General features: G+C 34.4%; 1 protein-coding gene across 1 annotated transcript; it reads left to right on the top strand.

The window, feature by feature from the left end:
* Nucleotides 1-1,668: 1,668 nt before the first annotated feature.
* Nucleotides 1,669-2,427, top strand: LOC113299200 (eukaryotic translation initiation factor 1A). Its single transcript, XM_026548175.1, has one exon. It carries the CDS (start codon nucleotides 1,832-1,834, stop codon nucleotides 2,267-2,269), a length of 438 nt encoding a protein of 145 aa, XP_026403960.1. The 5' UTR covers nucleotides 1,669-1,831; the 3' UTR covers nucleotides 2,270-2,427.
* The last annotated feature ends 12,752 nt before the right edge of the window (nucleotides 2,428-15,179 follow it).

Here is a 15,179-nt window from a genome sequence, read left to right as displayed (position 1 = left end):
GGACTACCGTATTTCGACAAAACATGGGTGGATTATTATCAGAAGTTATTATTCATGGAAAATACGTGAAAATGAGGGAGAAAGGCTTGTTGTTCGATTCGAGAGTATCTGAGAGAGATTACGAGGCGTTCGATTTTGGTTTGGAGGACGCGTACATTAGATCTAGAAGAAGAAAAACTCGTGACTTATGGAGGAAGAAAAATTAGGTTAAATCAAGATTCCTCGGGATATGTTCGACCCCTGTTGGCTATATAAGGGTTGGGTTGAGTCACATAAGCGATCACGTACACCTTGGGGAAGTTTAGAAGCAGAACAGAGCAACAACAAAAAAAAATCACAGAGAGAACAGCTGAGTTGCGGTCGAGAGGAAGAACAAGAACATAGAACCGTCACCTTTTCTTTCAAACTGTAACAATTTCCCAACAACTATTATTGTTAGTAATTATCTGTAACATTGGGTTATGTAACAATGGGTGTTGTAACAATGGGTGTTGTAACAATTATATCAGTTACAAACACGCTGCTTTATACATTCTCCTCCTTTCAATCAACTTTTGAGCAACAAACATGTATTTTGAGAAAGTGATTAATATGAGGAGCTAAACCCCATTGCTGAGGCGACATAGGAAGTTATTTCTCCAATAAAAAGTGGTATATTCTTATTTATTTATTGCAATTATTTTATGATTATTTGCCTTGATTGAAAATTGTTTGATTGATTTTTGCTAAGCAATTGTTATTTCTTTTGATAGAGCATGCTTGGCCATAGGTTTTTGATGCTCTACACTTTGGATTTACACTTGTTATTTTGAAAATTTACTTGTTGCAATATCTTAGAATCAAATTAAACGAGAAAATTGCATAAATATAAATATTGGTTTAGTCACTTTGAAATTGGAATATAGTGGAATCTTAGCCTCAATGTTCTTTTAATCTTGAAAACATTTTTGTTTGAGTTTTATATCTTAGTTTTAGAATTTAAGTTTAGAAAAATCCTTCACAAGTCTGTGAAACGAATCTGTTTTTACCACTATCTGCAAATCACATCGTGGCATTGCACCAATAAGGAAAGTAAAAATGATCAGTTACCCAACACCATAATAAGGTGAAAATCCAGATTGTCCATCTTCTTTGAATGCACTATATGTAATGCACTTGAATTAGCGTTTAACCTCGTATCTATTAAATTCCTTACATATGCACGGATTGAGAAATTGTTATGGAAAGATTCCCTAAAAGAATCATGTCTGCATAAGATTTATGCAATAACGATGATGATGTTGCTTGTAATGATGATAGTGGTGGTGGTGATAGTGTTGCTGGTGGTGGATGGTAAAGATGGGGCGGCGATGGAATCGAAGAGGATACAATGAAAAGAAAGAGTTGCATTTTAGACAAGATGGAGGGGCATTTTTGTCAAGTAACAAAAACAAATCACACGCAATTTATTTGTGTGACTAGAATCTTTTTCAGTATCCTCTGATATCTGACGGCTCAGATTTAAGGTGCTGAGATCCAACAGCTAATATCACTTGTGAACAGGGCAGAAGCGTCCAGGCATGAATATAACAGATGTCATTCATCCGTCATACTACTATTAAGAATCCTAAGGCACCAACAGCCTCCGTAGCTTAAACGCTAACTCAGAATCCTCAATACGGCACTTAATAGATAGACTGGGAAGGCTAGTGGTTCGAGAAGAGAGCATTTGCGGAATTATCAGCAGAGACTGTAGAAAAAATTAGGGTTAGGGTTTTTTTTATTTCTCGATCCTAACAGAAAAGTCTAAGGTAGAAAACTCTTCTAGGGTTTCACAGGTCAAGCAGCGAAGATGCCGAAGAACAAAGGAAAGGGAGGTAAGAACAGAAAGAGAGGAAAGAACGAAGCAGACGATGAGAAAAGAGAACTTGTATTCAAAGAAGATGGACAAGAATATGCACAAGTTCTCCGGATGCTTGGTAATGGAAGATGTGAAGCTATGTGTATCGATGGTACCAAAAGACTTAGTCATATCAGAGGAAAGATGCATAAGAAAGTCTGGATCGCTGCTGGTGATATAATTTTGGTTGGATTAAGAGATTATCAAGATGATAAAGCTGATGTCATCTTGAAATACATGCCTGATGAAGCTAGACTTTTGAAAGCTTATGGTGAATTGCCTGAGAATACCAGACTTAATGAAGGAATTACCGGTGGACTTGATGATGAAGATGAAGGTGCTGGTTCTGATTACATCGAATTCGAAGATGAGGATATCGATAAAATCTAGGGTTTGTTTTTCCTTTGAAACAACTCATTTTTCTTTAAATTTCAAGTAATTTGATACATGGATTTTTAAGTTGTTTAAGTGTGTTTGTATGCCTACTGATATTGTGAATCACTAAATTCTATAAATTATATGTGGTGTGATCATGAGGTTTCTTACTACTTGCCACTTCGGTTATTACCTATCTTTTTTATGTTTTAGGATTTTAACCAGATGGTTCTTAGTGTAAGTATAGGTCATTTGATTAGGATGGACTTAAATGTACAGTATTGGAGTTGGTTACTTGTTCAGGAAAATCTTTTCTGAATTTTCATTAGACAAGGAAAAATTAGTGGCGAATAGAATTCTAGATGCTTGAACATAAGTCAAGTCTCAATCGAGATTCTTATGTGAGCTTGATGTCTGGGACGTGCACCCATTGAATTTGCATAGTAATAAGCTGTATCTTTCTTCAAGGTGATTACCAATGATCGTATTCTAGCTACTTAGGCTGTATAACAACTCAGTCTTTTATATGTAGATTGTAGTCTAAGTTGATAGGGTTTGATAGGGTATTTGTTGTTTAAGGAGTTGGCCATGGTCACGATGATTCTTTTCCTTGGATGTGATCTTAGATAATCACCATAAACTGTTCAAATATTTGCTTAGAATCATAGGTTCTCAAAGAAATGAGAATCCGAAACATTATTATGTTATTCTAGAATTTGTAAGGACATGGCAGTGGCAATTCGTTTCCACTTTTTTTGGTGATGGAAATGCTATTCCTTGATTTCTTTTTTCTTTTCTGATCTGATTAATGTTTTTCACACTGCAAACCATAGTTTAACTTCTGTGGTTCTCTCTGAAACCACTCGCCTTATCTCATTTTCATCAACTTTAGCTGGTCACTAAGCTTCCATCTATGTCATGTATTACTCCTGTGTCATTCACATTTTTATTATAATGGGATTATAATTATGTCAGCTCGGCATCCCGCGTTCGTTTTTAGGGAGCTTGGTAGGTTTTTTGGTTCTCGGGGTTGAAACACTTGTTTGTTTTGTTCGTATTTAGGACGCTAGGTTGGTTAATTGTTTGTTTAGAGTCTAGGTTCTCAAAGAAATGAGAATCCGAAACATTTGCTATTCTAGAATTTGTAAGGACATGGCAGTGGCAATTCGTTTCCACTTTTTTTGGTGATGGAAATGCTATTCCTTGTTTTTTTATTTGTCTAAATCTGATTAATGTTTTTCACACTGCAAACCACAGAACTTCTGTGGTTCTCCCTGAAACCACTCGAAATCACATTCTTATCTCATTTTCATCAACTTTAGCTGGTCAGTAAGCTTCCATCTACGTCATGTATACTCCCGTGTCATTTACATTTTGTATAATGGGATTATAATATGTCAGAGCTAGGCTTCCATTGTTCTTTTTAGGGAGCTTGGTAGGTTTATTGGTTCTCGGGTTGGAACAACTGTTTGTTTTCTTCGTATTTAGGGCGCTAGGTTGGTTAATTGTTTGTTTTTCAGGTTTAGGTTTATGAGTATCACATTATGGATGCTAGTAGATGTCTTCGAGTTTTGAAGGGTGATAAATGTGTAGAAAGGGTATCAAGCTGTTGATTAAGTTAGTCATCGATTTACACAGACTTGAGTAAAATGGGCATAGCTGTAGCTGCAGATAAGGGATCGTTAGCCATGACAGTTCAGTCAGAGCTGCGAACTAGGAATTTTTCTGTAACATTTATTTATCGTCCAAGTTCTATTTCAGAATTTTGATGTCTGGTGGCAAAATCAGGGTACCGAAGAGTTGTCATTTTGTTATCATTTTATTGGATTGTGGTTATGTTATCTTAACAGTGGTAGGGTGTTTAATTATCTTATAAACACAATCGACACATCATCTTCAGGATTCTAGAATTTGAGCCCTTTCACAGTCCGTCCGTAACTGATTGCTGGGAGTTGTCCTTGGATATAAGAATTTGTCAGCAGACTCAGCACGCCGTATGCTGCCACTAAAACTTAAAGCGCTTTTATTTAGGTTGGTTTCCTAGTATTTCGAAACAACGCAGTGGAGATCCAAGAGGTCTCAAGGTTGTTTAGGTTGGTTTCCTAGTATTTCGAAACAACGCAGTGGAGATCCAAGAGGTCTCAAGGTTGTTTTTAAATCAAATAGATGACGTTTAAGAGAAATGGATGGTAGATGATAGAAGATGGCCGCACTTGTAAGTCAAGCGCGGTAAATTTTCTTGCATGTCGTGCGCTTTTATGGACTTCCCGGCCCTTGCATAAGAACCACTCCCCGCCAAAAAAGGTCGTTTTATAATTCAATAACTGCCTCCAGCTCCCCACAAGTTTCAAGCGGAGAATATGAAAATACAACTTGGTTTTTGAGATTTTAGTGATTAGAAGTGATCAAAATGTGTGATTCAAATCAGATTCGCAGGTATACTTGTAAAGGATGTTTAATCTCCATTTTTCAGGTTGAATTCTTTAAAAAAATCGTTTTTTACAAGTTTTTTCGGATTTTCAGTGTGGGTTCGGCAATAAATTTACTAGCCGAATCTCGTTGTGGAGAACCATTCGGCTGATATTTCTAAAGGCGAACCTAAGTGTATGAAAATTATATTTGATGTTCAGCTTATTCGAAATGCTATTGTTGTTGGCCGAACTTGTACTTCATAGTTTGGTGTTTTATAAGTTGTGACTTACAGAGTCATGTTCGGCTTACTATGATACAACCGAACCTGGTAGTATAAAAATAAAAATACAAGTTAAAGGTTCGGTTGTACAAACTGTATTTCCAATATGAGCTGGACCTTGCCTTGGTGGATTATTTTTGTAGGTTCGTCTAGTAATCTAACTTTCGAACGAGCCGAACATGGATTTTATCCAAAATAAACAAGGTTCGGCTAAAATTAATATATTAGATAATTAGCCGAACCTAAAGGTCTTCTTCACTATAAACTGGGTTCGGCAGAAAACGTGATATTTCAATATCAGCCGAACTGTTCTGCTGAGACATAAAAAAACGAAGAAGATCTGGGTTACAATTTGCGGATCTGGAGCTAAATCTCTATGTAACACTTCAAACGACTCATTTATATTTGTGGTTTTAATCAATGATCAAAGATTTATGAATCAACAATCAATCGTTGACGAAATATTATCAAAACAGTTTGATAATAATTAAATTTAGTTAGGAATGAAAATGATTTTTGATTTTGAAAATGATTTTGGATTTTGATTAGTTTAGGTTTATGTTTTTAATTTAGGTGAAGGGTATCTAAGTAATTTAAAATAATTAAGGGTAACTTAGTAGTCTACCCACTATTAGGACACCCCTTATAAACCCACCATAGGTAGGAAAATGGTTTTGTATGCCTTAAAATATTTGAGAATGCCTCAAAATTGGTTTCATTAAAAAACAAAACAAAAAACGACAGCTTGCTGCTTTGAAAAAATTATGTAAACAAAATGACAGTTTTTTGTAAGGCCATCCAAGACCTGAAAAGAAACTCCTACGGTGGCTCAATTTCGCTAAGCTTATGTTGAGTTTTTGAAAGCGGAGTAGAATAAGGAAACCGAATGGGTTCACCTAGACCAGACTGACACGATTGGATGAAAACTTCTCAGAGGTATAAAACTTCAGGAGGAGCATGGGTTTGGGTTCCTCTTTCTCATTCATTTTTTCTTTCTTTCTTTATTATTTTCAAAGTACAACTGCTGATTATATCGATGATTATACTCGTATGGAGCCTCAATGGCACACTATTATCTAAAGAGATTTTGTACACATTATGCATGACTTTTGGAGAAAGATACTTGCCACCAACCTACGCTTGGAGATGTGAAGATGTTGCTAACTGAGAATGTCAGAAGAGGACTTCCTGGAATGTAATGTAGTATCGATTGTATGTAGTGGCCATGAAAGGAATGCCCGATAGTTCGGCAAGGAATATAGAAGGGTAAAGAGAAATACAATTCAATGGTATTAGAAGCGGTGGCATCATATGATTTATAGTTTTGACATGTTCTTTTTGGAAGGCTTGGTCAAGAGTGTACCATATAATTATGTCATCAATGGTCACCAATACAACATGAGCTATTTCTGAGCCAGTGATATCTATCCAAAGTTGACTACAATTGTACAAGCTTTCACTCTGACATTGGAGGTCTCAAACTTGGTAAGATTCAACAAGTATCAAATAGCTAAAAGGGAAGATGTTGAGCTTGCTTTGGAGTATTTAAAGGGAAATTTATAATTATCGGATCTCCATGTAAGTATTGGCAATAATTTAATCTGAACCTAATGATGAAATGTTGTCTTATTTTGCACAAAATGATTATTCAGCACGAGCATCAAAATAGGAAATGAAATTGAATTGTTCCTTCTCCTAACTAAGAACTGATCTTGTTGCACACATTAAATTGCAGAGCCTATTGATGATCGTCGTGTTTTTATCTCAGGTCTAAAAGATCTTGAATTGTACCTTTAAGTAAGAGTTGATCTTGTTGCGCACATTAAATTGCGTCCTGGTAGAGGCGGCCAAACACAATCATCATAGGCGTCAAGTGTTAAAGGTTCAGATATGGAATACGTGGAATCAACATCATTAGATGGAGAATATAATGATACATACTTATATGAAGAAGTAGTTCATAGTCAAACTGAAAATGGTGCATTTGATTATTATGGACAAGTTCCTGGTGATGTTGAAGATGGTGGATCAAAATTTTATGAACAAGTTCCAGATGGTTATAAGTATGAAGGTGAACATGTTTATGAAGATGGATATGTGGAGGCAGAAGATGAAGATGAAGATGAAGATAAATATGAAAGCAAAGACTTGAACCAACTTTAGAAGAAATATAATTTTCGTTATAGTGGTGAGGTGGTTGTACTTTAACCTCTTCAGTGTTGCAACTTTATGTTTGAATGAATGTAATGTAGAGTATAACTTCCTTTTCACTTTCTTTAACTTTGATTGTGGTTGTGCTATCAACGGCTATATCTGCCAAGTCATTGTATTTCAAGGGATGTGGTTTTCAAAAAATTTAGTTTATCAATGACTCTTTAAATTCACTTCTTATGCACCGATCAAAAAATACCAAAATCATTTTATTATGCGTTTCATCTCCAGTAAAAAAGTAACTTCCTCTACTAAATCCAATCTAAGAATATCTTCAACTTACATGGCTACTTATGATTCAATAGAATAATTTGTCATCATCACAACTTGGGTCACTTAAAGCTCGTGTCTAGAAGTTGTGCAAGGAGCATTACCAATTAATACCTTTTGGAACCGAGTATGGCATTATTTTAAATGAGATTATGGAAACTTTCGCCAAAGAATAGAAAAAATATTTTTTTATAAGTATATGGTAATCCAAGAAGAAGTAACGTTTTTTTTAGCCCTCCAAGCAAGCATTTTTCGACAAATCCAGATGTCCTGAAGCAATGACAACTGAAATCTTGGTGAATCTTTATCCAATTACTTTTTGATATTTTAATATATATCACTTCCAACTAATAAACACTGATGTCAATGTTTGATGTTGTAGGATAGGATGAACAAATAAAGTACTCTTAACTAAAAGGCGGAGAATTTGAACTTGATGAGTGCTGTCAATTTTTAAAGACAAAGTTTTCTGATCTAGTATCACAACTGAAACACAATCCCATTCCAGGAGACTCTGATGAAGACTAATTTAGGTAGTGATAGGTTTTGTGGGTGTATCTCTCTATAAACCCTCACTAGACACAACTCATCCAATAGGTCTCCTACGAATTTAAAGGCCCGATGAACATGCTAAGTGTAACCGTGATTCCAGTGCAAGTGAGTTAGGGTTTACAATTTGGATATCTCGTTTGTTTAAGGTTTTGTATTTTCTAGAGTGTACTATCATAACATATCCTGATTTGATTATAAAAATATTATTACAACCCATATTACATCGTATTTTTGCAGGTGTCTCGTTACTCTTTCAATATCATTCTATAGATTTTGCAGGCGCCCAATCACTTCTTTCAATCTTATTCTAGATTTTTTGCAGGCGCCCAGTCACTTATTTCCTTTTATTTTTACAAGATATTGATATGTCTTACAATGAAAACAATAAATGGATTTTCCTATATAAATAGATTCCTCTCGGCCAACCATATAAACATCCAATTATCTCTACCATCTTATCCATCTACGATAAATAAACTCATCTCTTGTTCTAATTAGTATTTTTTAAAAAAAGATTTTTTTTTAGAATTAAGGTGGTTAGGTTTACTGCACAAAAAGATAAAGCCATCATTAGTTTCTAAGTTACTATTTCCTAGGTTTTTTAGTAAATGAGACTAACTTTTGAAACGGGGGGATACAAAATATTACAAAAACGTTAGGGAATCCGAACCGACGAACAATTCATGTTATTCAAAAAAGGGTGTACAAAATCAAAATATTAGTGTATGAGTATGTGGGGATGCAAAAAGTTGTTTTCTTGTTTTAAACCTTTGATGGTTGTTTTCTTGTACTAAGATGAGGTTCCTTCGTGGTCCCTCATCATTTCTTCCTACCTCTTTTGGTTGACTAGTATCATGGCCAAAGTTGTATCCTTGCTTTCATAGATTGACAAGTTTTTATGGTAACCATTTCACTCGACATGTTTCCTCTTCCCGAGCCGAATTTGATGTTGCCTATCCACTTCTCGATCCATTGCCGTATGGGTTTGTCGTAATGCCCTAGTCATCACCTAGTTCTTGATCCCACGATGCACCCGTCGTTACTCCTCTTCTTTCGTGTCTAATGCCGCCAGTCCATCTTCAGGAAGATCTCTCACGACAACATCATTGTCCTCCAAGACCGGTTTTAGATCTTCATTAACTGGTATAGGAATTACTGTTTAATCCAGCTTTTCATGACCCAGTTAATGGCTAGTCCATCCGTGAAAAACATTTACTCGCTTGTCCAAAAACATGTTTTTGGACCAGATTATTTACTCGCTAGTCCAAAAACTTTGTGGAGATTATAAAATGTGTTTTCTAAATGCCTAAAACACCCTTCCAGATCTAATTAATATCAACACATGTAAATTTTACTGGTAGTACGTTACTACATACTAGTAGTATCAATATGGTGATACTACATATTAATATGTACTATACTGGTAGTAACAAAAATATGTTACTAGTAAATTAGGTAACTACTTTATTATACTAGTAGTAACATATGTACTAGTAAACTAGTATACTAGTTTACTAGTAGTAACTAGTACAAATAGTAGTAACTAGTACAAATAGTAGTAACTAGTAACATATATATGTTACTAGTATTAATATGTAGTATAACATAACAATGTTAATATGTAGTATCAATACATAACATAACAATATTGATATGTAGTACATAACATATTGATACTACATATTGATATGTAGTATCAATACATAACATAATTGTATTTATTTATATGTAGTACATAACATATTGATACTACATATTGATATGTAATATCAATACATAACATAACAATATTTATATGTAGTAACACATGTTACTACATACTACATATTTTACTACATACTACATATGTTATATGTAACAACATATGTAGTATTATATGTTAGGGTTAGTAGAGTAATTTTACTCTTTTCAAAACCTTTTTAGACTAGCGAGTAAATATATTTTCCCGCTGGACTAGCCATTAACCCGGGTCAGGTTTAGTGGACTAGACAACAAAATTCTCTTAACTGGTGGCATGTCCACCCTTGGTCTATGGACCCATACCTGCATTGGAACTGGAGTACTCTTCTACCTTAGTGATGTCAGTCCCTCTTGTTATCTCGTTTCACCCAATGTCCGACTTTGCAGATTCTTCGTCGGGGTCGCAGTACTCGCCATCAGATTGTGCTTGTATGTCTTCTCCCGAAAGTAACCTATGTTAGAAACATAACAATACCTCACTCCGATATGTCTTTGGTAAATAAAAAAGATGAGAAATAAAGTTATTTTTGTCATTTGTTAATCCCTGAATCTCCTAGTCTTCATATGACTGTCAGTTTTGCGGTATAACTTTTCAGTTCTTGCAGAGCTCATACCCTGCAAAGGTAGTTCATTGGAAACTGATGCCTCTGGAAAAGATATTATGGCTTTAAAACTAGGTTTGTGCAGTGAACTTCTAGCAAAATAATATTTTTCTGACACCTCATATGAAAAGGCAGGCGTCACTATACGTGCTCCGATGACCGAAATAAATCAATACTGATAACATGCACACAAGATGTGGTATTTTTCCTGCATAGACCTTAACTTATCCTCACGTGAGATTGTTTTCTTAAGGAACAAGCCGTCTATATCTCGATTAATGATTTGTCATTATCACTTAATAATCAAAATGACTCGCAAGATTTTTTAACGTAGATGATTCTAAGGTTTTACAATCTTTATCCTAACTGACCGGAATAGAAATGAATGAAATATTTTGTTAGAAAATCACCTTAACCCTATATAAGGAGGAATGAAGACCAAATATGTTTGTCAACCTTCGAAAAGTATTCAACAAACTCGAGACAGAGTTTATAGATAGAACCCCGGAGTCTAACAACACCGGAAAGTTAACTATTAATATCATTTAGGTTAAATATAGAAGCACCACATACTACACCCAAAAAGACTCGGACACGATTTTATCACGCCAACGCTAACTAATAAAGCATCCCACCCATTCTCGAAGAATTTTCTTAGCTTCAACAAGAATCAGAGATCTTATCGACACAGTGAGATGAACTTGATGACAAAATTTCGAGAGAAAAATACAAACAAGTTTGAACAGAACAAGATGTTGAACTATACTGAACATACTCAAATACATTAACAATCACATTTTAAAACATTTTAAAACATTAACAATCACATCCTTCATCACACCGAAGATCTTTCTTAGCTCAAACAAAGATCATAGATGCCTTTGAGCTTTTAAATATACTTTAGTGATATAGAACGACCACAAAGGTATTCAACAAGACGTGTGTCCCTGTTTCTAGCGCTAAAATGTAGTTGTTAAAAATCTAACATCCTACATCGAACATTCAAAATGATAATTAAGAAGTAAAGAAAAACATGACATCAAACACAAAGATATACGTGGTTTAGCATGATTACCTACGTCCACGGGGGTGAAAGGATGATCTTATTAAGTTACGACAATTACGACTTGCTAGGATAAGCTAGGAGTCTCTCAAGAACGATTCTCAACTTAGTTGCTCTTTACTCTCATACTTACAGAACCTGTCTTTGTCTCATAGCATAGTTTGGTTTTTATAGACAAGATGCTCGTACAGTGAAACTACAATGTTAAGCCCGACCAGCGAAACTGATATGTCCTCGTCGGGAGGTATAACCCGATTTCCCCAACATGCTATCTCTGATTCCCTACCTCCCAATATAGTGATTTTCTTGACCCGACCTTTGAGTGTCTTGCAAGTCTTCCTTCGTCGGGTTTCACATCGTTCTGACCGTCTAATCACTTCGTGTGTGCCATGCTCACAACATTTAATGCATGTTCTCCTAATTCAAACTCGAGCGTTGATCCTATGCTTTCAACATGCCACGCTTCTAGATAGATGTGGTAGATATCTAGATTACCGCGTTGGGCCTTTTGGAAAGGACTGGGTGCTTCGCTCTTATCCTACTTTGGTGCTTCAGAATGCTACCACGAGTCTCTGTGATATTTCACCACTACAAACGTCATAGTGTTGTTTAGTTCTCTATCTTCAGCCTCCTAATCATCATGTTTTCGCAACATCCGAAGATACATTTCTTGCGGTGATTTCATTCGATCGATATAGATTTGCATCTTTTCATCGGAATTCGTCATTGATTATGAAATTTAAAGTAAGCAAATTGAGAATACAGGTACAAGATATAAATAAATTTTTTAATTTATAATAAAAATAGGTGTGATTAATCTGATGATATGAAGAATATATATATAGGAATGAAGTAAGTGGAAAATAGCAGTTAACGATCACTTTCCATCGAGCGATGAAATTTATAATGCCAACAAGAACTTCACCCGTGCCGTAACGACACGGTCTTCATAATAAGTGAAAGAAGAATATGTGAGTTTTAACCGTTGTATTTTTTTTTGTTGGATATATATATAGTGACAATATTTTTTGATGTTTTTTTTAGAAATGCTAGGTTGACCGTAATAATTGTCTCGAAGAAACCACTGAGTGAAACATGTAGTGGGACCAACTGAAAACCTTTACTATCCAAATAGTAGATTATTACCCTATCATCCTTGAATTCTTCTAAGGTTGTTTTTAGGGAAAATTACGGTGAGCATGTACAATTGTTTCTTCTGTATTATAACCAACTTATTTTCACATTAAAAAAATCAACCACAACTTCCATTTTCACATTAAAAAAATCAACCACAACTTCCGTAATAGTTTACTTATGTCCTAACGACATAGAATAAGAATTGTCCACTACCTGATTACCACACTGACCACCTGCACTTCCACCACCACTACCTCATCACCATCGTCACCAGCTTCCATGGACCACCACCCGCAAATACCACCCGACTGATATGATTACTAACGAATTTATTATTTATTTAATAAAAGTATTTATTAAGATAATCATAAAACATTTAAAACATTAACAAAAAATTTAATAATGAAACTATATTTATTTAATGATGAATATTTAATGTTGCGAATGTTAAAGTGAGAGATTTTCTTTTCCATAGGTTAGGAACTTAGGGTTGTCATTCAAAAATAGGTTGGAGCCCATCTTGTTGCAAGGCTCCCATCCAATTTCTTGTAATATGTTCCACTCTCCATCGTACTCTTTCCCACTAAAGGAAAACATGTTTAAAAATTATAAGACATTTATAATGAAAAATTAATAAAATATTAAGTGAAAGTTAATTTATAAAGATAATTATAAGATATTTATGATGTAAAAAATATTTATAATGTAAGATTAATGAAAGTTTATTTATGAAGATAATCATAAGATATTTATAATGTAGGATTAATACAATATTTATTATGAGAAATTATTGATATACAATTATGATGTAAACCACCACAACTGTTGATTTAGCTTTTCCCTAAAAAAATCTTAGCCACTCTTTATCTTTCCATAATGGTAAGGGTGTTATATAAATTACGTATAATCATGTTAGATTATTTATTGAAAATAACTTCTAGTCAAATTATTCTGTACTTTGAAACATAACCCCGGAGAACAGAGGCTTTTGTATACATGTAAGATTATTTTGTAAATACCAATCTATTGTCAAATTATAACGTGTAATCTGAAAAACCTTATAAGTTTCTCTCTAAGTTTATCTATCAAGATGCAATCAAAATTCTATTTCCTCTAATGTCTAAACCTAGACAAAAAAGTTGTGAATAAATGAAACCCCGATGACATGTGATAGCCAAATTTTCATAACATGACTAACCACAAAATACAGGCACACCTAAATTTCAACCATGAGGTTATTGTAATCAATAAGGTTATCTTTGAAAATGTATGCTTCAGCTAAATATATAATACAATAAATGATATTCAAGAAAATGATAGAAATTCCAAAAATTCATACATGAAACAATATATATATATATATTAAAAAAAAAAGATTTTCTCATACGTTGTTAACTCAGAGTAGTTTAAGGTCACAGATGTACGTTTTGGTGGACGGAGATTGATAGAAAATTGAAACAATATTAAGCTGAATTATACTCTTAGATTTGAGTTTTTTCCTCTCCGCAATCTATCTCCCTTCCCAACTTTATTTCTTATTTTCGTTTGCTCTAAAGTAAGGAATTAGAGTTTTCAAACCCACTCATCCTACCGAATGTGAGCGACAAATCAATTGGTCAATTTTATCGAAAGGCATGTTCGTTATTTTCAGTTGATCAAATTTTTCCATTTTGATTTTGACTTTTGAGATGGGAATAAAAGAATATGTAATAATTTTTTCTCAAATAAACGTGTATTCATGGGATTGAAAGAAACCGTGAATTTACCAATTGGAAGGAAAAATCAGGACCGGTCTTTATCTTCCTAACTTAGCAAAGCTTCATTGTATAATACAATACAAAGAAATAGGCAGAAAAGTATGCATACCTAGGGTACATCCCTTACCATAACGACACCTCCTGATAATAAGTAATTTTTTGTGTATTGATTTTACCGTGTGCCCGATTGTTTGTGGTAACTATATAACATGACACTTTTTGGTTTATTTTATTTTTTTGATCTTTCACGTATTTTAACCGAGATTATTTTATATTGGAAAATTGAGTATAATTCCGACTGTATATGAATAGAAAATCCTTGGTCTAGTACCGGTTTGGATTTGGGTTGTACATAATGGTTTGGGCTTAATCTTAATTTAGCCTGTTAGTTAAGTTAAGTCAGTTTTAGTTTCACGGTTGAAACTAAACGGAACCTAAAACCAAAATTGTACGGGGAATTCAATTAGGAATTCAAAAGACGCAACCCTTGGAAAAATCCTTCTAGCATCATGACTCTTAATTGAAGAGGTATTTGAAGCATCATGATTCTTCATGAAGAAGTACTAGTAATTTCTATAAATACCCCGCACACTCTTAGAAAAGATCAATCAATCAGAAACCTAATTATCATCCTACTGCATTCTAAAATCATTAAGTTTGTGTTCAGAGAGAGTTCATCACTTTAAGTTTGGTTCGCCGTTTCTCGAAGTTTGGAGTGCTACTACATCGAGAAGATAGTCGTTGTATCCTGGGAGACAGATATTGATAATCCGTAAGCACCAGTGCGGGGTGAATCTGTTTTAAGGCTAGAGGATATAATCCTTGCTTCGACTTTGGTTTCGTTTAATTGAGTTTGCATTTCTCTTCTTCTCTGTTTGTTTTATTGCAGTTTATACACAAG

Source organism: Papaver somniferum, chromosome 7 (genome assembly GCF_003573695.1).
Source record: "Papaver somniferum cultivar HN1 chromosome 7, ASM357369v1, whole genome shotgun sequence".
Classification (NCBI taxonomy): domain Eukaryota; kingdom Viridiplantae; phylum Streptophyta; class Magnoliopsida; order Ranunculales; family Papaveraceae; genus Papaver; species Papaver somniferum.
This window is presented reverse-complemented; position numbering and strand designations above follow the sequence as displayed.

Bases quoted from the DNA above. Each gene is read 5' to 3' on its own strand.
- LOC113299200 (XM_026548175.1), top strand. From the start codon at position 1,832: ATGCCGAAGAACAAAGGAAAGGGAGGTAAGAACAGAAAGAGAGGAAAG.